Here is a 24,876-nt window from a genome sequence, read left to right as displayed (position 1 = left end):
TTTTAATCCTCTCCAATCAAATACCGATTAGTAATACAGAAAGTGCATTACATTTTAAAGAGTCATTTTAGTGTTAGGTTCCTTGTAATCTTGGGAAATTCAAGCGAATGTTTTCAGGGATCTGGGAAGATTGAGGGATTGACACGTTTGTGGTTGAACTGTGTAAGGAGGCGACTAGAAACGAATGAGACCGGTTGTTTGATCACAAGTGAGAGTTGTTTGATATCGTTGAGTCTTGTTTCGCTATTGCAGAAATGTGGTAAGAGGTTCATGGGAAATGGCGGCGAGTAGTGCAGATGAAATGGAGGAAATTGAGGAAAAGTTGGTGAAGCAGCAGCAGCTGTGCTGGAATGCGAACAATATGGGTGTCAGTAGAGATGGTATAGAACGGGAGGATGAGGGTCAAGGGCCGGAATGTTCGGCAGTGAAAAGACATAGGAAGAAGAGCGATCATGATACAGAAAGTAGTGGATCGTCTTGTAAAGAATGCTTAAAGAGGGCCAAGGTAGGATACAAGAGTAGTGATGTGTTGGAGTGGAAAGTGGTGATTGTGTTTGATGAGACCACAGGGTCTCACTTACACCCTATCTGACTAATTGGGTTGAAGGTAATGCCGCAGAGAAAGAGGTAGGTGAAGTGAAATTAGCTCGCTTCATTGGAAATGGTAGATTGTTAGTATTGTGTGGGAACAAGGGGAAGATATTGAAAATAGAAACATTGAATGGGATGAAGATTAAAAGCCATGTACCTGGTGCTTATGCTAGGTTAAGGGTGTTCCTCACTGGGGTCCCAATATATATCTATGTTCACAGATGAAAGAGGTGAAAGGTTATCAGTGATGCTGAGGTTTGAGAAAGTCTTGCCGGGAAAAGTACAGATAGGATTCCTTAGTTTCAATGTTAGATCATTTGTCCCTTGCACTGTGGTGTTTTCAATGCCAAAGAATGGGACATGTAGCTGCTCAGTGTAAAGGAAAGAAAAGATGTGCCAAGTGTAAAGGTGCACATGATTACGGTGAATGTGGAAGCAGTGTGAAGGGTAAGTGCTGTAATTGTGGGGGAGAACTCAGTGCAGCATTTGGTGGATGCAAGGTACAGAGAGAGGCTCAGAGATACATCATGACTGATCCTGTATCGTATGCAGAGGCCATAAAACAGATTGGTAGAACTACAGTGCGGACTGATGGAGCATACATGGATGTACCTGTAGTGGGTCTACTGTCGGGGCTGGTGCTTCGGATGGTCCTGGCATGATTTTGAGGCCTGTTCAGAAATCTTGTGCTCATGAATGTGCCTTGTCAAAGGACACTTTGATAATGAATTATATTGATAAGATTATCAGTACAACTTGGGTTGTGGAAAGCAAAAATAACAGGTTGAAGGTTATTGTGGAGATGGCAAAAGAGATATATTGGGGGTAACAGATGTTACTGTTGAAATGGTTGTTGACATGCTGAACAATGCTAAGGGTGGAGTGTTTCAGCATGACATAGATACAGTTTAATGGGGAGGGGTTTTTGGGGAGGTTGTGGTAGAAGTTAGGGATTTATTTGGTTTAGAATTTATTTTCATGGTAGTACAGAATTGGGCAGATCATGATTGATCGTACATTCTTGCACAGTAGGTGGCGGCATGCACTTAAACTATTGTTTGTGGACCGCCATGATATAGAAGAAAAATGTTTTCAGGATTGTTTTATTGTCTATTGCCATGGCTTGTTAGTCAAAATAGGCTTATATTTTAGCTAGATGATCGAAATAGCCTTCAATTTCCATGGAGTATTGAAGACTTCCTGTTAAACCCCACTGAAGAAGAAGGAAGGGGCTGAGTTTAGGTTTAGGTCTAGGGTATGGACGTCCCAAGGATATCAGATAGCACATATCACTTTTGTTGAGTCAAGCTCCAGAGTGGAGCAGCGGTCTAAGGCACTGCATCTCAGTGCTAGTGGCGTCACTACAGACCCTGGTTCAATTCCAGGCTGTATCACAACCAGCTGTGATTGGGAGTCCCATAGGGCGGCACACAATTGGCCCAGCATCGTTAGGGTTTGGCCTTCAATGTAAATAAAAATTTGTTCTTAACTGACTTAAGCCTAGTTAAATAAAGGTGAAATTTAAAAAAAAATAAGCTGAAGTTCGGAAGCCGAAGTCTACGCCCCTTCGTCGGTGATTGGTCAGCAGTAGTCATTCTTCAATTAAGTGTTTGTTGTCGTTCATTGACAAAAGACTAGTTTTTGTGCAATTTTTTTTCACTTGAGAAATACTGCACCAAACGTCTTAGTTAATTGTAAAATCGCGCGACTAAGACCTTTAAGTAAAAACGAATGACATATTTCTTGATTTATCTTAGATTGAGTCTTGACAGATTTTGATGAAGTGTTACTTTATGTTGTTGCGTACAGTCTCTAGAGGGACAAATTGACGTTTTTTTCTTCTTGTTTTTCAAGCTACTGTCTTTTTAAGGGAGTAAATGGCACAGACGTTTACTTCTGGCTCGGAGCAAACCGAACCTAATCTATGCTTTGAGAACCCTCGTAGCAACCTGGTCTCAGAGCATTTCGAGACACTCCATTTAGAGTGGAGTAATATGACATGTTACGTTTCGTATGGTATGTATTCGTTTGTGGATGTCCATCACCCAATTAACGTTAATTCGTATTATATTTAACAACATTTGCAAAACGTACAATATGTTGCGAATTGCAAAATGTATGTTACGAATCCTAGCTAGATGGCTAACGTAAGCTAGGCTAGGGTTTACGTTTATGAGTTGCGTGTAAAGGGTTAGCGAACATGCTAAATAGTTGCAAAGTAGTTAAAAAGTTATTGTTGCAATCTGTTCTTGGTGTATTTCTTATTATTCTATATGTCAATTCGAGAAACTCCATTTAGTATGTTAAGGCATCAAGGAAAGTAGGGTGGCTGGATGAGTGTAATATAGCGAATGCCAAGCAACCCAAAGTTGTGAGTTTGAACCTCATTACGGACAATCTGAGCTAATTAGTCAACACTGGGGCATTCCAAGGTTAACGTTACATGGTGCATCTCTTAAAGCTCTTTCAGTTGCACACTTTCACTTTTGCAAGTCAAAAGCCCATAATATTGATATCATTATGTAGTAGGCTTACACAGTAAGGCATACATAGACCTATGCTACCAACATTCCATCTATGGGCTTCATTCATTTATTTGTATTTTATTTATTTAACCTTTTTTATTTAACTTGGCAAGTCAGTTAAGAACAAATTCTCATTTGTAATGACGGCCTACCCCGGCCAAACTCAGACGACGCTGGGAAAGTTGTGCTCAGATTATATTCATAAATCATATGTCATGTTTAGCCTATCCCATTTAAAGTAATGCAAAATGGATTAGCCACAGAATTGTTCAAACCGCTTTACAAAGAGCCTTGGAAAAAGTATTCGCCCCTTTACAGTTTTTAAAATGTTTTATTATCTTGTCAGAAATACTATGAAATATTAGAATGAAATGTGTCAAAGGCATCAAAAAGTGAACTGTGCAATGGGCAAGACACATCCACACAACATATACACATTCAGTAAAGAGTTTTGAAATCTAAACCCTCCCTGTCACACAGCTTTGTCAACATATCTTTGTATGTTTCTCTCTTTCAGCCTAGACTGTCCTTATAGCTCCTATGTACTGTAATCAATGGAGCCTCAAGATCTAACCAAAGTGGTTCTGCTGGCTTGTGGGTCTTTCAACCCCATAACCAATATGCACCTGCGTATGTTTGAATTGGCACGGGATTACCTGGAAGATACAGGTATGTCTGATCATTTGTCGTCTGTCAACAGATTTAATTTTTACATTTTTAATTTAACCTTTATTTAACTATGCAAGTCAGTTAAGAACACATTCTTATTTACAATGACGGCCTACCAAAATGCAAAAATCCTCCTGTGGGGATGTGGGCTGGGATTTAAATATAATAAAATAAAAATATGGGACAAAACACACCATGACAAGAGAGACAACCCTACATAAAGAGATACCTAAGACAACTACATAGCAAAGAAGCAACGCATGACAACAACATGGTACAAATGTTATTGGGCACAGACAACAGCAAGAAGGTAGAGACAACAATACATCATGCAAAGCAGCCACAACTGTCAGTAGTAGTGTCCATGATTCAGTCTTTGAATAAAGAGATTGAGATAAAACTGTCCAGTTTGAGTGTTTGTTACAGCTTGTTACAGTCGCTAGCTGCTGCAAACGAAAACTGAAAAGACAAGCGACCCAGGGATGTGTGTGCTTTTTGGGACCTTTAACAGAATGTGACTGGCAGAATGGTTGTTGTATGTGGATGACGAGGGCTGCAGTAGATATCTCTTTAGATTATACATTTGTAAATCATCACTTTGTGTTTTGTGAGTTTAGGACCTACTTCCTCAGACATTTGCATTGCTTCCAAATTATGAGAAGCAAATCTAGTCAAATAAGAGTGGTAGTATTTTGTATTTAACTGAATTTGTATTGTCACTGTTTACTCTACAAAATTAGCTGGCTTAACTCCTCTTTCTTTCTATGTACTCTCAGGACAGTACATAGTTGTGAGGGGCATCATCTCTGCAGTGGGTGATGGCTATAAGAAGAAGGGTCTGATTGAGGCCTGTCACCGTGTAGATATGGCCAGGCTGGCCACAGACACCTCTGACTGGATCAAGGTAGATGCATGGGAGAGCCAGCAGCCTGAATGGGTGGAGACAGCTAAAGTGATGCGGTGAGTGCTGATCATTTGTGTGTGAAGACTGTAGCTTAGTTATTGAGAGGGGTTGTCAAATCTATTTTGATTTGATGAGTTTGTGTGATACAAAAAGAAAAAAAGCATTACTTGCACTGCAAGACTCTTGTATTACATTTATCCAGGGTAACCGAGGCCAAGATGTACTCTTAAGGAGCCTACTGTTACGCCTTAAGGTCCAAGGACCTTATGTTATTTTCAGAGGTAGATTGGCACTGGCAGCCAAAAAACCCACGTAAACGTGAACCCATTCTCAATTGTGATGCGGATCTAGAAACATAAAGCCCTTTACTTTCATATCTTGTCAAAATAATTTCACAAATGCAAATGTGGCACTCTCTTCTGAGGGACCAGAGTTCATATCAGTTTGTACCTAGTACCAGGGTTTAACACCTCAGAATGCTCATAGATACTTTAAAATGGGGACCCCCTCCCTTAAACTAATAAAAGAAACAAGAACAATTCTCAGTCCCAAATAAACTTGGTTCTCTGTCCAAGAATCCATTCCAAGCTTTACTGGTGCGTGATCGAGGCGCTGCGTGTGGATGGAAACCTCTAGTCAACAGACCAGTGGCTGTCCCAATAAAACACACTGGAATGGCCCGACACAGTTCCTTTTGTGAAACAAAAACAGTCCTCTTCAATTAAAATGGAACCACTCAAACTCTGAACTCCTCTCTTTTACCATGACCAGTAGCAACTCACGACCATGTTAACGCTGTCTCTCGGTGTAGCGGTTGAGAGACAGAAAGAGGAGCTTGTTGATGACAGTTGATCCGCTGTCTGAGAAAGTACAAGTAACAAATCCCTCACTGTACTCATGGTGGTCGGGGATCCTCAACTAATTGTTCATCATATATACACTATTTTCACTGGTCAGTGAGTTATACAACTTTAAACAACAACTTAGAACTACAAGCAATCAACATTTTCTTTCTCATACGTCGCACTGTTCACTAGCAACTGGTCCACCTCCCAAATATGTCTCACATGCAACAATGGTCAGTACACAATAAGTAATAGTCTGTGCTACAAAACAACAAATTAACCAGGAGTTACATACACCCCTCAAAAAATAAACGTAGCCTCCCGACAAGACCCAACACCTTTGACCTCAGAATGCAATATGTTGATACACACACAGCATCGTCAATGTGTCATAGCTTGACATAAGTACACAGAAACATTCATGTCTCATCCAAGAAAAGAAATACCCTTATTATACAAAATACCTGTATACCTCGGTGTAATACAGTAGTGTTGTGAGGTGTACCTAACTCTTCATAAGACAGTCTAACTAGTGCCTTCACCACTCTCTTGTTTGGCAGTTCTGGGATGGCCTGAGTGTCCACTGTGGATCTGGGGAGGGCTGAACAGCTTCCTCTTCAGGGTCCCTCTCCAGTCCATCTTCTGTGGCTCCTTCGGGTTCTGGGTTAACTGTGACAGGTGCAGTCAGGGTGAACACTGTAGCGTCTGGAAATGGCCTTGCTGACAGTGGATATTACTGAGTCCCGGAGCACATTGCAGATCCTCACGCAGGATAGTCCATCTTTAGAGCAGTGAAGTTCACAAAGGCTTCAGCCTCGGGCTGGGCCCTTATGTTCCTAGATGTACACTCTGAGATACTGTCTGAAGAGTTGTTGGCAGTCATTGCTTGGCAAGTGGCTCGGACTCCTGGTGAGTGGATTTCAACCCAGTCTCCAGCCTCTTCAGCACTCGTGTGACATCTTGACAGGGCGTCAGCGGCAATGTTCACTCGCTCTAGCTTGTACTACAACTTGAACTCGTAGTTGGCGAGAGTGGCCATCCCCCTCTGGCCTGTAGCATCCAGCTTGACACTGGCTTGCACATAGGTGAGGTGGTTATTGTCCTTGTGCATCAGGAAATTAGCTCCGTACAGATAATCATGAAACTTGTCTGACACTGCCCCCTTTAGCCCCAGGAACTCAAGCTTGTGAGCTGGATCTTCTCTGTCCTGGACAAGGTCCAGCTTGCATAAGCCACTGGTCTCCATCCCTCAGGGTACTCCTGGTACAGCACTCCACCCAGGCCACTCAGACTGGTGTCAATGTGGAGGACGTAGAGCTTCTCAGGGTCAGTGAAGGCAAGCACAGGTGAGCTGGTGAGGCGTTCAATGATGTTCTGGAAGGCTCTCTCTCACTCTGCTGTTCATCGTTTTCCAAACAGCTCCTTCTCCTTCCGGTAGGTGACTCTAGAGGGAGGACTGGTGGGCTTGCCATTTTCTCTTGGGGGCGTGACCTCTGGTAATCTCATGGAGGGATCTTTCGACAGAAGTGTATCCTTTTCATTTGCCTCTGGTAGTATCCACAGAACCCAAGAAACGACTGGAGGGCCTTGAGGTTTTCTGGTCTGGGCCATGAGGGGAGGGCATCGATACCTTGATCGGAGACTGTGGCTCAGGTATTTCACTGAGGTCTGGCAGAACTGGCACTTGTTGATGGAAAGCCTCAGGCCTCCAGACAGTCCAGGACCTTCATCAGCCTATACTCATGCCCCTTCAAGGTTTTCCCAAACACAATGAGGTCATCCAGGTAGACCAGCCCTGCAAGGAGACCAGCCCTCATGTCGCTGACATCCTTCTACATTAAGCATTGGAATGTAGCTGGTCTGGAACGGTTGGACCCAGTGAGCATGTAGGGTCTACCTGCATGGGGGGCTCAGGACACACAAGGGCTAGATTTTCAATAGGCTGCTGGACGCCTACAGCATCACAGGAGATCTCAATGGTGATGCTGATGTTGCCGTCATGGGGTAGTTGCTCTCACTTAGGCCCCACAAGGATATCCCTTCTAAAGGCTGGAGATGGATGTGTTGTCTTTGTAGAACTGCCGGTGGATGCTTGCCACTGTCTAGGATGGCATGACAGGGTTTTCACTTTCACAGGAGACACTGTAGGCTCCTTTACTGTCCCCCCCCCCCTGCTGTTTCCTGATTTTCCTTGAGCATGGATGAAGCGTCTGTTGAATTCCTCTACATTATTTTCCTTTTCTGACAGTTCCTGGAAGAGTGGCCATTTTCACCACAGTTATAGCAGAATAAGTTTTCATTCCTCTTTGGCCCTGGATGTGTTGCTGGTCTGAGTTAGATGGATCATCATTGCAGCTATGGTGTACTTCAGTTCTTCTACCTGTTTGCAGAGAGCTTTGATTTTGGCCCTAGCATCTGATGATGGCTTCAATGATCTGTTCAGGTCTTGTGGCTATGGCTTGGGGTGTATAGCAAGGTTATTCAGCTCGCTATCTGAGATCTCTCGTCATCAAGGTCTGTAGTTTGTCTGTTACATCACTACGGAGTGCTGACATAGGAGAGAAGGTGGTGGTGGGTATTTGCTGAGGAGAGCGAGGAGTTACATTTCCTAGGTAGATCAACTGCCACTTGATGCCCTTTAACTCATCTTCAACCACACAATGCAGTGAGATCCAGAAAAGAATGGGAGAAACTCTCCAAATACAGGTGTGCCAAGCTTGTAGCATCATACCCAAGAAGACTCGATGCTGTAATCACTGCCAAAGGTGCTTCAACAAAGTACTGAGTAAAGGGTCTGAATACTAATGTAAATGTGATATTTCAGTTACTTTTTTGATAAATGAGCAAACATTTCTAAAAAACTGTTTTTGCTTTGTCATTATGGGGTATTGTGTGTAGATTGAAAAACTCTTTAATCAATTTGCAAAGTGGGAAAAGTCAAGGTCTGAATAGTTTCCTACGGTACTCATGGTAGGGTGGGGTATGCAAACTGTCAACTTTGAGCACCTCTATCTCCTTAATGTTTTAGCATTCAGGTCTCAAAGTTCAGATTACTTCAGCCATGGGCAAATATAGGATGTATAGCAAGTTTTGTTCAAGTCAAAATGTCTGCAGTCAAAGTTATTGAAATCAAATGAATGACCAAAAAGTCATTTAGTTGTGACATTTTGTAACTATAATAACAAGTGAAGCTACACAGCCATGATCCTTGCTTGGTTCCATTGGGCTTTATCTCCCTCGTGTCAATTGAATTGTTGTCTGCACTTAAGGCATCATTATAAAGAACTGATGACAGCGGAACAGAACAATGACTATGTGGACACTGCGAAGAAGAGGAGGATTGAGGCGACAAAGCACGCTTTTGAGGATCCATCCTCGTATCACACAAGGAGAGGTAAAAAAGGAGAGATTTTCCACGAGCATTCCGAGACTACAGACAAATGCACACATTTCTTACTACCCAGAAGTCCCTACTAGCTCTTTGGAGAGGAGGATGCTGTGTAACACCCAGGGCAGGTAACACAATGGGATTCATTGCTGCTATATTGTTTCTTACTATCAATTCCACTCAGATTAGTAATGACAATTTTGGTCATTTTATTATGCAAAGTGACTTACAGAACCATTGATGGTGACATTCATTATTTGGAAATTCAACCACAATGGAATTAAGTCTCGGACTTTATCCTTGATGATTTTACTCGTGCATTTCCGGTGTTTTTTTTTCTGTGCTTGTTTTTTAAAATTATGTTCATATTAATAAACTAAAACCGGCAACCCTATTGTTGCCAGCACCTTGTTCTAACTCATTGAGCCAGCAACTGTTGAATACTACTGTCTGTCTGGGACATTAGCACCCACATAGGGTTTGGTGTTATAGAAACCAGTGACAACTAGTCACGCCACCTGAAGACTGGTATGGTGGAACAGCAAGTGATCTGCCCTGAGGTAATAAAAACTAATGGTGCTGGTTACATGTTTTGCCGGCACAGGCTGTCTCTACTAGTGCAGAACATTGTGGCCAACTTTTTGACATTGACTGGCAACATTCCATGATACGTTCTAGCCTAATGTGTGTTTATATCAGAGGTTCGGTACAGCAGAAGACACATTTCAGTCTTGTATGGGTTAATAAACTATTAATCTGTCCATGAACCCTTTAGACAACGGCCCTCAGCTGAAACTCCTGTGTGGCGCGGACGTCCTGGAGTCCTTCGGCGTCCCCAACCTGTGGAAGCACGAGGACATTGCCGAGATCGTGGGCCGCTATGGCCTGGTGTGCATCACCCGCAACGGCTGTGACGCCCACAAGTTCATCCACCAATCGGAGGTGCTGTGGAAGCACCACAAGAATATCCACGTGGTCCGTGAGTGGGTAACCAATGAGATCTCGGCCACGCACGTGCGTCGGGCCCTGTGCCGGGGCCAGACCGTCCGCTACTTACTACCGGACCCGGTGGTGAGCTACATCCGGGAGCACGGCCTGTACAGTGCCGAGAGTGAGCAGAAGAACGCTGACGTCGTCCTTGCCCCGCTTCAGAGACACACCGGCCCCTCCTCCAGCTGAGGTGGCCAGCCATGTTGCCTGCTGCCAACTTGAATGCCTTGAGACCATTGAAGGCCGGTGGGAGGAGCTATGGAGCTAATGGAATAGATGGAAGGGCATTAAATGTGGTTTCCATATGTTTGATCCCTTTACAATTTATTTTCTAGCCATTACAATTAGCCCGTCTTCCTACAGCTCCTCCAACCGGCCTCCTCTACTTGAGACTGTGTTGTAGAAGCATTTATCTTTTACTGGTTTGAGAAGATTTGTGAATGAATGCATAATGTTTTTGTATATTTTTGTAACAGTTGAAGTAGACTGCTCACCAGTGCTAGAATGAGTTTGCACTAGAATAGCCTCTTGTGTGGCATCTCCTCAGAGAATGGGTGAATCTGCTAAAGTTTAAATGAATAACTGTGTTTTGTAGAAAAGTATAAGCACCCAAGTAGTGGCAATCCCAAGCGCCAGAATGTAAACCCTTGATCTGTCACTAACACTCAATCTGGTCCTTAGAGCACTTTATCTATATAATAGCACAGATCGACACCCATGATTATTTGTGTACAAATGAGGATCCTTGATTTACATTGAGCCTGATGTATAACTACAGAAATGTTTCGTTTCGCAATGCAGTGATTAACAAGCTCGTCCACCCTTGAGTACATTTTGTGTTTTTTTAAAATGCTGGGGCTTTAGTGTGTGTGTGTTTGACTAATTCCCTCAGGCAAAGGCAGTTGGAATATATGGAAGCCGTTTAGATATAGTAGGCTAGAGCGACATACAAACGGCATGGTGTGTATTGAGAAAAATAAAACGCTGTCTTTGTTTTGCAGCTTGTGAACACTTCTGTCATTGCTGTCTCCAAGAAAAAAACTGTACGTCTTTATAATGAGGAAATCCCAACCATTCACACCTATTCTGTTTGCTTCAAATGCAGGTTATTAGTAGCTTTTTTTCTTAGTCTTCCTTTCTACGATCAACTTTCTTGATCAGATGAGCATTATTCTGATAACATGAAATGTATTACAATAGTTGATTGAAGTGTGGATAAAATACCCACTCAAATTGTTGCATTAGTAGAGGCACTGTATGGAATCACTGAGTTGATTGAAACTGCAGATTGTCCCTTCATTTTTTTGTTTGTTGGTTTAGCAACAAAGGCAATGCTGCCAATGCTTCCTATCTTGTTTTATTTCTAAAATTAACTTCTGTTTCTTGATCAATGGTCGAAAACCTAGCCTAGCTACGGTGGTGCTCAATTTAGCAGGACCGAATGAAAGCTCAGGCCGAACCCTCATCTCATATGTTCCCAAGCAAAACAGGTTAAATAGTTATTTGTTTATTTTCAATTATGTACGATTTCTAATATGACACAAGACAAGCAATCGCTGTATTGACTCATATGTTTGGTAGTAGCAGCTGGTGTCTTCAAGCCTTTGTCAGGGTGCAACTCAATATTTGGAAGGTGTTCCTAATGTTTGGAATAATCAGTCTGTCTGAGCATATGTTCTTACACTCTGTCCATCCCCAGGTATTGATCCCAGTTTGTAAAATCACCCAGATGCTGAAGCTGGGGGAGGTGATCGAGTTACAGGGTGACCTGTACACAATCAAAATCCTCAGCCCCTTTTGCAACTATACTTTATCTTTCACCAATGGGCTAGATACTAGGCACTGCAAGGTACAATCCAGGCAACCTGTTGAAGTCTAGCAAAGCCAGACTCTCAAGTCTCACACTGGCTCAGCTAGCTCTGGCCAGGTCATTAGTGAGCGTTCCTTCACAAACAGTCTGCAGTTCAAGTTAGTGAAGGAACGTACCCTAACGACCTGGACCAGCCTTCTAGTCAGGTTGTGTGAGACTAACCTGACATTAACCACTTTGGTCAAAGATTAGATCATCCAAAGAATATTGAGGTTTCCATTAAAAGAGCATTTGTGATAATGATTAGTGTAATTGAGCTTGTTCTAGCTAGCCTACATGAACTACTAGGTCAGTCTTTCAAAAATGATGAACATGCTTTTTGCTCTGTGTGTATCATACAGTCGCTGGTGACATGAAGGGGAGTAAGCTGGTGTGTGAACAGATTAGGAAGAATTGTGATTGGACACACTGAATAGAGAAGGATAAACTACATTCTCTTATGCATTTTATATTCCTATTCTCTTTTCTCCTTAGTTCTACTGTGAAGGGCAGGTCTGCAAGCAAGTTTTCAAAAAGAATGTGAAGGAATGCACTTTAAGGTTTCAAATTTTAATGTCACGTGCACAAGTGCAGTGACATGCCTTTCTTACAAGCTCCAAACCCAACAATGCGGTAATCAATATCAATGCTGCACAAAAAATAAATGACAACATGAGAAATAAGAAATAACACGAAGTAAGCTATGTACAGGGTCAGTTCCAGTACCATAATTACAATGTACAGATACTGGACTGATAGAGGTAGATCTGTACCAGGGGAAGATGACTAGGCATCAGGACAGAAGCTGTTCAGTAGCTTGTTGGTGTCATACTAGATGCACTGGTATCTCTTGTTGTGCGGCGACAGAGAGAACAGTCTATGGCTTGGGAAGCTGGAGTCTTTAAAAATTTTCCGGTCCTTCCTTTCATACAGCCTGATATAGAAGTCCTGGATGGCAGGGAGCTCGGGCCCAGTGATGTACTGGGCTGTCCACACCACCCTCTGTAGCTCCATGTGATCAAGGGCGGTGCTGTTGCTATACCAAGCAGTGAAAAAGAATGTGGACTACAGGAAAAAGAGGACTGAGCACGCCCCCATTCTCATCGACGGGGCTGCAGTGGAGCAGGTTGAGAGCTTCAAGTTCCTTGGTGTGCACATCACCAACAAACTAACATGGTCCAAGCACACCAAGACAGTCGTGAAGAGGGCACGACAAAACCTATTTCCCCTCAGAAGACTGAAAATATTTGGCACGGGTCCTCAGATCCTCAAAAGGTTCTACAGCTGCACCATCGAGAGCATCCTGACTGGTTGGGCAACTGCTCGGCCTCTGAATGCAAGGCACTATAAAAGGTAGTGCGAACGGCCCAGTACATCACTGGGGTCAAGCTTCCTGCCATCCAGGACCTCTATACCAGGCGGTGTCAGAGGAAGGCCCTAAAAATGGTCAAAAACTCCAGCCACTGTAGTCATAGACTGCTCTCTCTGCTACCACACGACAAGCAGTACCGGAGCGCCAAGTCTATGTCCAAGAGGCTTCTAAAACAGTTTCTACCCCCAAGCCATAAGACTCCTGAACACATGCAAATGGCTACCCAGACAATTTGCATTCTCAGTATTCTCTTATCTAGGTGGGTGAGGGCAGTGTGGAGTGCAATTGCGTTGTCTATGGATCTGTTAGGGGTAGTATGCAAATTGGAGTGGATCTAGGGTGTCTGGGTTGATGGAGTTGATGTGTCATAACCAGTCTTTCATAACACTTCATGATTACAGATGTGCGGTAGTCATTGTGGTATGAAGGAGTTCTGGGGAACAGGAATGATGGTAGTCATTTTAAGACGTGGAGATTACAGACTGGGACAAGGAGAGGTTGAAAATGACTGTGAATATGACTATCTGCTGATCTGCACATGCTCTGAGAACGAGTCCTGGAATACAGTCTGGCCACACAGTGTTGACCTGATTAAAGACCTTACGTCGACCATCTTCTTGAGAAGAAGATAAGATGTTCCATGATGTAAACCAATTGTGTTATTCCTAGACTGATCCCTAAGCATAGGGGAAAGAAACCCATGTCTAAGAGCTGTAAATTATCAGGCATTGTCTGGGGCAATATGACTTGGGACTGTTGATTTGATAGTCCCAAATGAAAACATTATACTTTTTGACCATTAGAGGACACCATTGGATTATTGTTATAAAATTGTACGGTACATAATTTGAAAAGAAAAACACAGTAGGGCTTGGTTAACATTTATAAGAGGAGGATTCTCACCTGAATTAATAATGGTCTATAACCCTCAAAGTCAACTCTGGACATCGAAACCAGTTCCACTGCATGTTTTAATTGTTCCCCTCTAATCGGGGACTGATTTAGACCTGGGGACAACAGGTGTGTGCAATTAATTATCAGGTAGAAAAAAAAACAGCAGGCTCCGGGCCTCGTAGGGTAAGAGTTGAGTACTCCTGGTCTATAATATGGATGTTAAGAAAATTATATTCCACATATCAGTCAGTAACTGGATAACACTTCTGCCGTATTACCAGCACACAAAATTAAATTGTGTTCTTTGTGGTCCTCTGTTCTGTTTTGCCATGAGGCAAGGTAGGGAGCTGAGAATAATCTAAACACAACTGGATTTGATTTTCCCAAAGTCATTAGCAATGCTGCAAAAGTCTGTTTTAAGAGAAATTCTAAAGACTTCAAATCAGATTTTATCGGTCACATACACATATTTAGCAATGTTATTGTGGGTGTCGTGACATTCTTGTGTTCCTAGCTCCAAACGACTTGCCACAAACGTGAATAAAATATCAAGCATAGACTGTATAATATGGAAAATGCATTTTACATTATGAAAAATAGAAATGTGAAAATGTATCACTGGCAATTAGTTGACTCCATAAATCATACAGCCTTTATGATACTCTCATAATACTCTCTTTTCACTGCATTTTGAGCATGAGCTCATGTGTAGCCTATCATCAAAAGGGTTGAAAAGCAGCAGCCTAAGGTTTCAGTGTCTATGTTTTAGTGTAGATTTACACATTCTCTTTAGATGTTCTTCTTCTGAAGAAGCAGCAATCTTCATCGACCTGGTCAAGGCTTTAGACTCTGTCAATCACCACATTCTTATCGGCAGACTCAACAGCCTTGGTTTCTCAAATGACTGCCTCGCCTGGTTCAACAACTACTTCTTAGACCGAGTTCAGTGTGTCAAATCGGAGGACCTGTTGTCCGGACCTCTGGCAGTCTCTATGGGGGTACCACAGGGTTCAATTCTCGGGCCGACTCTTTTCTCTGTATATGTTGGTCTTGCTGCGGGTGATTCCCTGATCCAACTCTACGCAGACGACACCATTCTGTATACATCTGGCCCTTCTTTGGACACTGTGTTAACTAACCTCCAAAGGAGCTTCAATGCCATACAACACTCTTTCCGCGGCCTCTAACTGCTCTTAAATGCTACTAAAACCAAATGCATGCTTTTCAACAGTTTGCTACCCACCCTCCCGACTAGCATCACTACTCTGGACGGTTCTGACTGAGAATATGTGGACAACTACAAATACCTAGGTGTCTGGCTAGACTGTAAACTCTCCTTCCAGACTCATATTCAACATCTCCAATCCAAAATGAAATCCAGAATCGGCTTCCTATTTCGCAACAAAGCCTTCTTCACTCACACCGCCAAACATATCCTCGTAAAACTGACTACCTTACCGATCTTCGACTTCGGCGATGTCACTTACAAAATAGCTTCCAATACTCTACTCAGCAAACTGGATGCTTTCTATCACATTGCCATCCGTTTTGTCACCAAAGCCCCTTACATGGAACCCAAACCGGCTGCGCTCGTGCGACATTGTGCATAAATGTATTTTGTCCCCCTACACCAAACGCGATCATGACACGCAGGTTAAAATATCAAAAACTCTGAACCAATGACAATTTGGGGATAGGTCAAAAGCATTAAACATTTATGGCAATTAAGCTAGTTAGCTTGCACTTGCTAGCTAATTTGTCCTATTTAGCTAGCTTGCTGTTGCTAGCTAATTTGTCCTGGGATATAAACATTAGGTTGTTATTTTACCTGAAATGCACAAGGTACTCTACTCTGACAATTAATCCACACATAAAACGGTCAACAGAATAGTTTCTAGTCATCTCTCCTCCTTCCAGACTTTTTCATTGTTGAATTTATATGGTGATTGGCATCTAAACGTTCATAGTATTACCACGACAACCGGCAACACAGTTCATCTTTCAATCACCCACGTGGGTATAACCAATGAGGAGATGGCATGTGGGTACCTGCTTTTTAAAAATATTTTTATTTATTTTACCTTTATTTAACTAGGCAAGTCAGTTAAGAACAAATTCTTATTTTCAATGACGGCCTAGGAACAGTGGGTTAACTGCCTGTTCAGGGGCAGAACGACAGATTTGTACCTTGTCAGCCCGGGGGTTTGAACTTGCAACCTTCCGGTTACTAGTCCACGTAAAGTATTCGGCCCCCTTGAACTTTGCGACCTTTTGCCACATTTCAGGCTTCAAACATAAAGATATAAAACTGTATTTTTTTTGTGAAGAATCAACAAGTGGGACACAATCATGAAGTGGAACGACATTTATTGGATATTTCAAAAAAATTTAACAAATCAAAAACTGAAAAATTGGGCGTGCAAAATTATTCAGCCCCTTTACTTTCAGTGCAGCAGACTCTCTCCAGAAGTTCAGTGTCTCTGAATGATCCAATGTTGACCTAAATGACTAATGATGATAAATACAATCCACCTGTGTGTAATCAAGTCTCCGTATAAATGCACCTGCACTGTGATAGTCTCAGAGGTCCGTTAAAAGCGCAGAGAGCATCATGAAGAACAAGGAACACACCAGGCAGGTCCGAGATACTGTTGTGGAGAAGTTTAAAGCCGGATTTGGATACAAAAAGATTTCCCAAGCTTTAAACATCCCAAGGAGCACTGTGCAAGCGATAATATTGAAATGGAAGGAGTATCAGACCACTGCAAATCTACCAAGACCTGGCCGTCCCTCTAAACTTTCAGCTCATACAAGGAGAAGACTGATCAGAGATGCAGCCAAGAGGCCCATGATCACTCTGGATGAACTGCAGAGATCTACAGCTGAGGTGGGAGACACTGTCCATAGGACAACAATCAGTCGTATATTGCACAAATCTGGCCTTTATGGAAGAGTGGCAAGAAGAAAGCCATTTCTTAAAGATATCCATAAAAAGTGTTGTTTAAAGTTTGCCACAAGCCACCTGGGAGACACACCAAACATGTGGAAGAAGGTGCTCTGGTCAGATGAAACCAAAATTGAACTTTTTGGCAACAATGCAAAACGTTATGTTTGGCGTAAAAAGCAACACAGCTCATCACCCTGAACACACCATCCCCACTGTCAAACATGGTGGTGGCAGCATCATGGTTTGGGCCTGCTTTTCTTCAGCAGGGACAGGGAAGATGGTTAAAATTGATGGGAGGATGGATGGAGCCAAATACAGGACCATTCTGGAAGAACACCTGATGGAGTCTGCAAAAAACCTGAGACTGGGACGGAGATTTGTCTTACAACAAGACAATGATCCAAAACATAAAGCAAAATCTACAATGGAATGGTTCAAAAATAAACATATCCAGGTGTTAGAATGGCCAAGTCAAAGTCCAGACCTGAATCCAATCGAGAATCTGTGGAAAGAACTGGAAACTGCTGTTCACAAATGCTCTCCATCCAACCTCACTGAGCTCGAGCTGTTTTGCAAGGAGGAATGGGAAAAAATTTCAGTCTCTCGATGTGCAAAACTGATAGAGACATACCCCAAGCGAATTACAGCTGTAATCGCAGCAAAAGGTGGCGCTACAAAGTATTAACTTAAGGGGGCTGAATAATTTTGCACGCCCAATTTTTCAGTTTTTGATTTGTTAAAAAAGTTCGAAATATCCAATAAATGTCGTTCCACTTCATGATTGTGTCCCACTTGTTGATTCTTCACAAAAAAATACAGTTTTATATCTTTATGTTTGAAGCCTGAAATGTGGCAAAAGGTCGCAAAGTTCAAGGGGGCCGAATACTTTCGCAAGGCACTGTATATTTCCCTCACTAACTTTAAACATCAACTATCTGATCGCTGCAGCTGTACATAGCCCATCTGTAAATAGCCCACCTAATCTACCTACCTCATCCCCATACTGTTTTTATGTACTTTTCTGCTCTTTTGCACACCAGCATTTCTACTTGCACATCACCATCTGCTCATCTATCACTCCAGTGTTAATTTGCTAAATTGTAATTACTTTGCTACTATGGCCTATTTATTGCCTTATCTCCTCATGCCATTTGCACACACTGTATATAGACTTACTTTTTTCTGTTGTGTTATTGACTGTACGCTTGTTTATTCCATGTGTAACTCTGTTGTTGTTTGTGTCGCACTGCTTTGCTTTATCTTGGCCGGGTCGCAGTTGAAATGAGAACTTGTTCTCAACTAGCTTAGATGGTTAAATAAAAGTGAAATAAAAACATAAATAAAAAGATGATCAGTGCTTCCTAAAGCAGACATATCTCGGCCAGGACTCTCCAACCGTGTTCCTGGAGAGTTACCATCCTATAGGTTTTTGCTTCAACCCTAATCTAGCTGATCAAATTCTAATAATTAGCTGGATGATGAGTTGAATCAGGTCAGATAAAATTGACCTTGGAACATAAACCTACAGTAGGGTAGCTCTCTAGGAACAGGGTTGGAGAGCTCTGGTCTAGGTTATGATTTTTTTCTCCAAAACCCCTGTCCCAGTGAACATGTCAAGGATAGGACGAGAATATGATAGTAAAATAGGACTGCGAAGACTGGTTGTTGTATTAGCAGTAGTCAAAGATTTGGCAATAAGAGCCTGTGTTACCAGTAATTATATAATCTAGTTTGTAGATCATGTGGGGATAGGATACCCACCGGTTGCAAGACCAGATTTGGGATTTGAACTGATGACTGATGTTGCTGGCCTGCGCCTCTGACCCTAGGCTACCTGCCCCAAAAATATATAATTAGCTAAATGTAATTTAACCACGATAATAGTATAAAGAAGTTATCACAGTTTGTGTAAACAAGTATTATTTTGACACAAACTACATGACCAAAAGTATGTGTACTTTCTGCTCATCGAACATCTCATTTCAAAATCATGGGCATTAATATGGAGTTGGTCCCTCCTTTGCTGCTAAAATTGCCACCACTCTTCTGGGAAGGCTTTCCACTAGATGTTGGAACATTTCTGAGGGGAATTGCTTCCATTCAGCCACAAGAGCATTAGTGAGGACAGGCACTAACATTGGCCAATTAGGTCTGGCTCGCAGTTGGTGTTCCAATTCATCCCAAAGGTGTTGGATGGTGTTGAGGTCCGGGCTCTTTGCAGGCCAGTCAACAATCAATTTCTGTATGGACATTACTTTGTGTACAAGGGCATCGTCATGTTGAAACCGGAAAGGGCCTTCCCCAAACTGTTGCCACAAAGTTGGAAGCACATAATCGTCTAGAATGTTGTTGTATGCTGTAGCGTTAAGATTTCCCTCAACTGGAACTAAGCTAAGGGGCCTAGCCGGAACCATGAAAAACAGCCCCAGACCATTATTCCTCCTCCACCAAACTTTACAGTTGGCTCTATGCAGTCGGGCAGGTAGTGTTCTCCTGGCATCCGCCAAACCCAGATTCTTCCATCGGACTGCCAGATGGTGAAGAGTGATTCATCACTCCATTGAACACATTTCCACTGTTCCAGAGTCCAATGACGGTGAGCTTTACACCATTCCAGCCGACGCTTTGCATTGCCCATGGTAATCTTAGGTTTGTGTGTGGCTGCTCGGTCATGGAAACCCATTTCATGAAGCTCCAGACGAACAGTTCTTGTGCTGGTGTTGCTTCCAGAGGCAGATGGGAACTCGGTAGTGAGTGTTGCAACCGAGGACAGACGATTGAGCGATCCCGTTCCTTGAGCTTGCATGGCCTACCACTTTGCGGTTGAGGCATTGAGATTGCATGGCTGTTTGCTTGATTTTATACACCTGACAGAAATGGGTGTTGCTGAAGTAGCCGAGTCCACTCATTTGAAGGGTGTCCACATACTTTTGTATATAGTGTAAGACCTCCCGGTACTGGGACCTCCCTTTGTGAAGTGTCAGTCCCCAGTCACGTGACACATGATCCAAAATGGCAACCTTCGTGTTTTGATCATACCTCAGTGGTTTTGATGAATAATACTTTTGTGTTTGTTTCATTCTTCGTATAATTCGAATAGATACCACTCAATTGAGGAAACGCACGCATCCTCTTTTTTTTTTAAAACTTCGAGGCAATCAAGACAAATTGCTATTTGTTTCACGAGTTAGACTATGCACATTTGGTTCTATTAAACAGATAGCTAGCTGGCTGGCAAAATTAGTAAAGCTAGCTGAAAATAAAGGGAAAACGATGGAGGAGTTGAGTGCCGACGAGGTAAGATAACGACGTAATGTTGCTAAAAACTACTATTCGTTTTTTCCAATTTGTCTCGACAAAATTATATGTCGTCGTTGTTAACGTTACCATTTCAAAGGCTAACGTAGCTAGCTAGTCAGTGACACTACAGTAACGCGTTAAGCATAAAGCCGGAGATATAACAGTAACGGTAGCTAGCCAACACACCATTTTAACGCTGGCCTTTTCGATAAGGGTTTTGATACCTTGACGTCAATTTAATGGGTATGTTTTGATACGTTAGTAACGTTACTGACTATTTAGCCCACACTCTGTAACTAGCTAGTTTAAAGGCAGGTAGCTACGTTAGCTAGCTAGCTAGGCGACTCAGCATAACACAGCAGGCCACCATGGCATTGTGCAACCAATCAGGGCCCGTTTTCCAAAAAGCCTCTTAACGCTAAATTCATCATTATAGCCTTCGTAGGAGCATTGTTAAATCTGTTTTCCAAAACTAGCGTTATTAAAACGCTCGTAATCGAACACCTGTCTCACACCATTCGTAGAAAAGTGAAGTGCGTCGTTAGATGCTTTTTTTTGCCCTCCCGCGTCGCTTTATACACACAAGAAATCCGCTAAACATATAATCACTTGGTTTATCCTTCTCTCTGTGACTGCCGACAACTAAAGAACAAACTTGACTACAAATACAAAGTTGCCAATGTCTTTGCAATTGATACAGACAAGCGACGTATACAGACAGATATGCTTCCAAATGAAAGCCGAGATGACTGCATAAAAATATCATTAGTAGATTAACGTTATATGCCAACTTCAATCATATGCATTACATTTTCATAGAGTTCTATTTTGCTACTTGTTGGCTACGGTCTAATTTTTCAATATATTTCATGATGTGTAGCGTAACATGTGCGCAGTTATGTACCAAATAGGTAATTTAGTGCGTTCTGTTATTGGGTAAGCATTAGCAGTGTTGTAGTTTTTCTTGTGTGCATTGTGTATACTCACTACTTAATCACCAGGATGCGTATCAAAGTAGTGTAGTGGATGTATACACTATCAATTAATAAGGCTGATGGAACAGATCATAATGTTTTGCTTAAAATGATGATCAACAATTATTTATTCACATTTTAAGTGCAGCAATGTGCACACGGTGGTAGGCCTACTCACATATGTTCAATTTGCACACCACAGATGCAAGCGGTCTCATGGATAGAGATGGAAATATCCATTTAGAAAGAGTGGAGATCTGAAGATACAATAACTATCATGGATTGCTAATATGACTAAGAGTATGCCTTTGGCTGCTATACAATGAAAGAAATATGATTGGGAAACCAATAAAACAGGAGAGCACATAAGAGGAGTCTTTTGTAAAATATTTGCCTCCATGTTTCCATGGTGGGATTTTGCCAATAGGCTAATTTGAAGCAAGATGTGCATCATGAAGTAAAACGTCCAGGTTTCAAACAATTAAGGAACAGGAAAAAGATAGATTGAAAGGTTAACGAAGGCCTTTTTCAAAAAACCTTCTCCATTAGATGTTAACTAGCTACAAAGTAGCCTATGCCGACCTGGCAGAAGATATGATTATTTGCATCAATCCATTTGTTTTGTAAACGCCAGCTCATGTGCATTACAGAAACAAGACAACCAAACAGTCTAGGTGTCTGAATTAAAGGGTAACTACACAAAAAAAAATCAAAATTTCTTAGAATTTTCCCTAAACTCAAAAGTGGTCTCCTGATGTGCTAAAAGCACTGTTTGTTGGACTTAGAAAACCACCAAATTGGGTGTCCTATTCAAAAACGGACAGAGCGAAAACCTGAACATTTGAAATATCTGAAACCTGAGAATTTATGACAAAGCCTCATCTATTTCAATAGTAGGCCTATTATTAGCCTACTTGCACAGTACAGCTTGGATTGGCCTGACCTGGAAAAATAAATACGATTTTGTAATTTTTGGTCATTCAGAGTGTTACTGTTTGTCATAGACTTTTTCACACAGCACGCCATTCCTTCTCCAGGCACCACAACACCGCTGAGCATTAAAGTAAGCTGCCTCAATATTTGCAGCCGTAGGTGGTAATATCTGTCTCGGAGCTGATCCGTCATCAGTATTGTGTAATATTTCTAATGCTACCAAAAGATTTGAATGGAGAAAGCTGATATCACTTTTGGCATGCTCCAATGGCGCACTTAGCGACCGTTGTCTCTGCGTGGTGTTTTTGGAAATGCATATTACATCTTTGGCAGCTGTCAGAAAGATGTATTGTTAAAACATTCATTAACCTAAGTTCCATCGCTATTGCGAAACTAGGCCCAAGTCAGTTTAACATGCCGTTAGCTAGCTAGCTTCTAGCTGTCATTTTATTATTCCCAAAGATGTCGGCAATCAACACCTAAATAAATGTTATTGTCTCAGTTTTTTAAATTTTTATGTCGCTGGATGCAGTTTGAAGAAGTGCAAACACTAGTTTGCAACAATGATGAAGTATATGGTAACTGCTAGCATGCTAGTAGATACCATAGTGCAATGACTGGATGTCTAGTGCAAGTTAGTATTGGCTCACAAAACTACCTCCAACTTCCTTCATACTGGATGCAGAGACATAAATATGGTATACATAAGTTCATCTGACTCTGGGGAAGTAGATAAAGGGCTTTAATGCCAAAATCCCGATGTATCCCTTTGACCATGATTAATGATCAAATCAGTGTTTCTCATGTTGGTCTGTTATACTGTTAAGTTGACTGAATCATCATTGGTTAACTAGCTAGCTTGCTTCTGTTCATTACAGATCCGCAGAAGGAGACTGGCCAGACTTGCAGGAGGGCAAACATCCCAGCCCAGCACCCCCCTCAGCACTCCCCTGACGTCCCCACAGAGAGAGACCCCCCCTTGGCCCCTTCCTGGGACCTCAGGGGCCACACCCCAGCCCCTACCACCAGCCGCCTCACATTCACTTGGGCTCAATGTCCAGAGTGTCACCCCCGCCACCTCTCCTATTGGCGCATCTGGTATGAGCACATCTTAGACAGCATGTTTAAAGATGACCAAAATATTCAGCAAATCCTCAATCTTTTGTTTGCATTTTTATAGTGTGTTCTGTAGCTAGATTTCACAAAATCCACTACATTGGGAGCTAAACAAGTTTTGTCAGATTGCTTGCTGTAAAGGCATTGCTGTAGGCTAATTAGCTACATAGTGAATGAAATAGCACTCAAAAGGCTCAACTCAATAAAATTAATTGATCTGCCCTGCATGGATGCATTTCAGCCTCACCATTCATGCTGAGAATGACAACAACAAAAACACAGGTGGCCATAATTAGGCTATAGGTCAAGTTCAGACATTACTGGCTAGTACACATTTCAATTTATTTAAATGTCACCTTTATTTAACTAGTAAGAAGCATTAGTAGGCTTAAATACTCTGCCTCTTATCCGTGTTGTATTGAGTGAACATGCTTATGTACAAATGTGTATTTTCCACTCAGTCGGGCTTAAAAGAACCAACGTTCAGAAACTTTGGTAGGCAGTCTGGTTTTAAATAGTTCTAGGACTCTAAGCAGATGCAAAATAGGCACGGTTGGAGTAGACTTGTTTGTTAAGTTGATCTTGAGCTGTTTGGAAAACCTGGTAGCCTCGAACAAATAGCGACCAGCTATGGAATCACCACGATCAAACCTGGTCTTGAGCAAAACAAAGTCTCCCAAACCTGCCATCGTGCCCTTTACAAGGAAAGTGCACAGTCACTGTGCCGTTCGTGCACCAGCCTTGGCCTGAGTTCAGCTAAGGGCACAGATGAGAGTGCTAACATTCTCAGCCAGCGGAAGTCAGAGTGGAAAGCAGTGTGGCATTCTATAGGCTATTCCCAGATTGTGGGCTTATTCTTGAACATTACATTCCTACTGCCTCTGCAGTTAATGGCCTATTTTAGGATTTTGTTCTGAAGTCCATGGGAGATATAAAGTGTGTCCTCATTTGGCATCGGTGTGAGAAATGCTGCTTTCACAAATGCATACAGTACTCTAGAACGTATACTATTGAGTCATAGATATGGATGAATACAGTCTCTCCCCTATTGTTTGTACTGGTTAGCCTACTCTGTAAAAGGAACCTACCTTAATGACTGACTGATTGCTTTAAAATGAGATTCACAATGTGTAATGAAGTTGTTTTCAATTTCAAGTGTTTTTAAAACATTTTTTAAACATGATAGACCCAAATCCTTTAAGTTGCCAAAATGTAAAATTATTTGATATAGGCTTTCAATAAACTAATTTCCAATAATTGTTAAACAGATTTCCACAAATGTGGTATTCAATCTCAACATGAATTTAGCTCGCAAATAAAATGCAATATGGCTTAGCCTACCTTTGCGGAAAATGCTGTTAGTTTACAGCTGTTCATCCCAATTGAACACAACCAAGGTCGTGTTCAGGAGGGTGCAACGATCAGCACTGGCATCAGGCTTCAACAATAACACCCTGTGTCCATGAACTGCTTTGATATCTTTTCCAGCCAGGCAGAAGACATTCATTTTCAATAGAGGCAGTCTGCACCATTGCGCTCCATCTGCCATACTTTGTTTTACATGTCACAGGGGCATGTC

The 24,876-nt window shown here is 42.1% G+C and overlaps 2 protein-coding genes across 8 annotated transcripts in view; both read left to right on the top strand.

The window, feature by feature from the left end:
• The first annotated feature begins 20 nt into the window (after window positions 1–20).
• LOC112232607 (nicotinamide/nicotinic acid mononucleotide adenylyltransferase 1-like) lies at window positions 21–10,923 on the top strand. 4 transcript variants are annotated; one of them, XM_024399736.2, is made up of 5 exons: window positions 21–162; window positions 3,634–3,785; window positions 4,562–4,745; window positions 8,804–8,928; window positions 9,698–10,923. In XM_024399736.2, the coding sequence occupies exons 2-5, from the start codon at window positions 3,671–3,673 to the stop codon at window positions 10,099–10,101; spliced, it is 828 nt and encodes a 275-aa protein (XP_024255504.1). In that variant the 5' UTR covers window positions 21–162; window positions 3,634–3,670; the 3' UTR covers window positions 10,102–10,923. The 4 variants fall into 4 exon arrangements, with proteins under 4 accessions (XP_024255504.1, XP_024255503.1, XP_024255506.1 ...); XM_024399735.2 differs by having other exon boundaries at window positions 44–208; XM_024399738.2 differs by lacking the exon at window positions 21–162 and adding an exon at window positions 233–1,038.
• A 9,039-nt stretch (window positions 10,924–19,962) lies between these two features.
• ube4b (ubiquitination factor E4B, UFD2 homolog (S. cerevisiae)) overlaps window positions 19,963–24,876 on the top strand; it is a 45,982-nt gene continuing 41,068 nt past the window's right edge. For 3 of the 4 annotated variants that reach the window (XM_024375674.2, XM_024375671.2, XM_024375672.2), the window contains exons 1-2: window positions 19,964–20,271; window positions 23,060–23,279. In XM_024375674.2, the coding sequence (XP_024231442.1) occupies window positions 20,248–20,271; window positions 23,060–23,279 (244 nt within the window). In that variant the 5' untranslated portion in view covers window positions 19,964–20,247. Of the gene's footprint in view, window positions 20,272–23,059; window positions 23,280–24,876 lie in introns of all 4 variants that reach the window. The other variant, XM_024375670.2, reaches the window with a different exon arrangement.

This window comes from Oncorhynchus tshawytscha, linkage group LG16 (genome assembly GCF_018296145.1).
Source record: "Oncorhynchus tshawytscha isolate Ot180627B linkage group LG16, Otsh_v2.0, whole genome shotgun sequence".
Classification (NCBI taxonomy): Eukaryota; Metazoa; Chordata; class Actinopteri; order Salmoniformes; family Salmonidae; genus Oncorhynchus; species Oncorhynchus tshawytscha.
The sequence above is the reverse complement of the archived record's forward strand: the minus strand, read 5'-3'. Positions and strand labels throughout refer to the sequence as shown.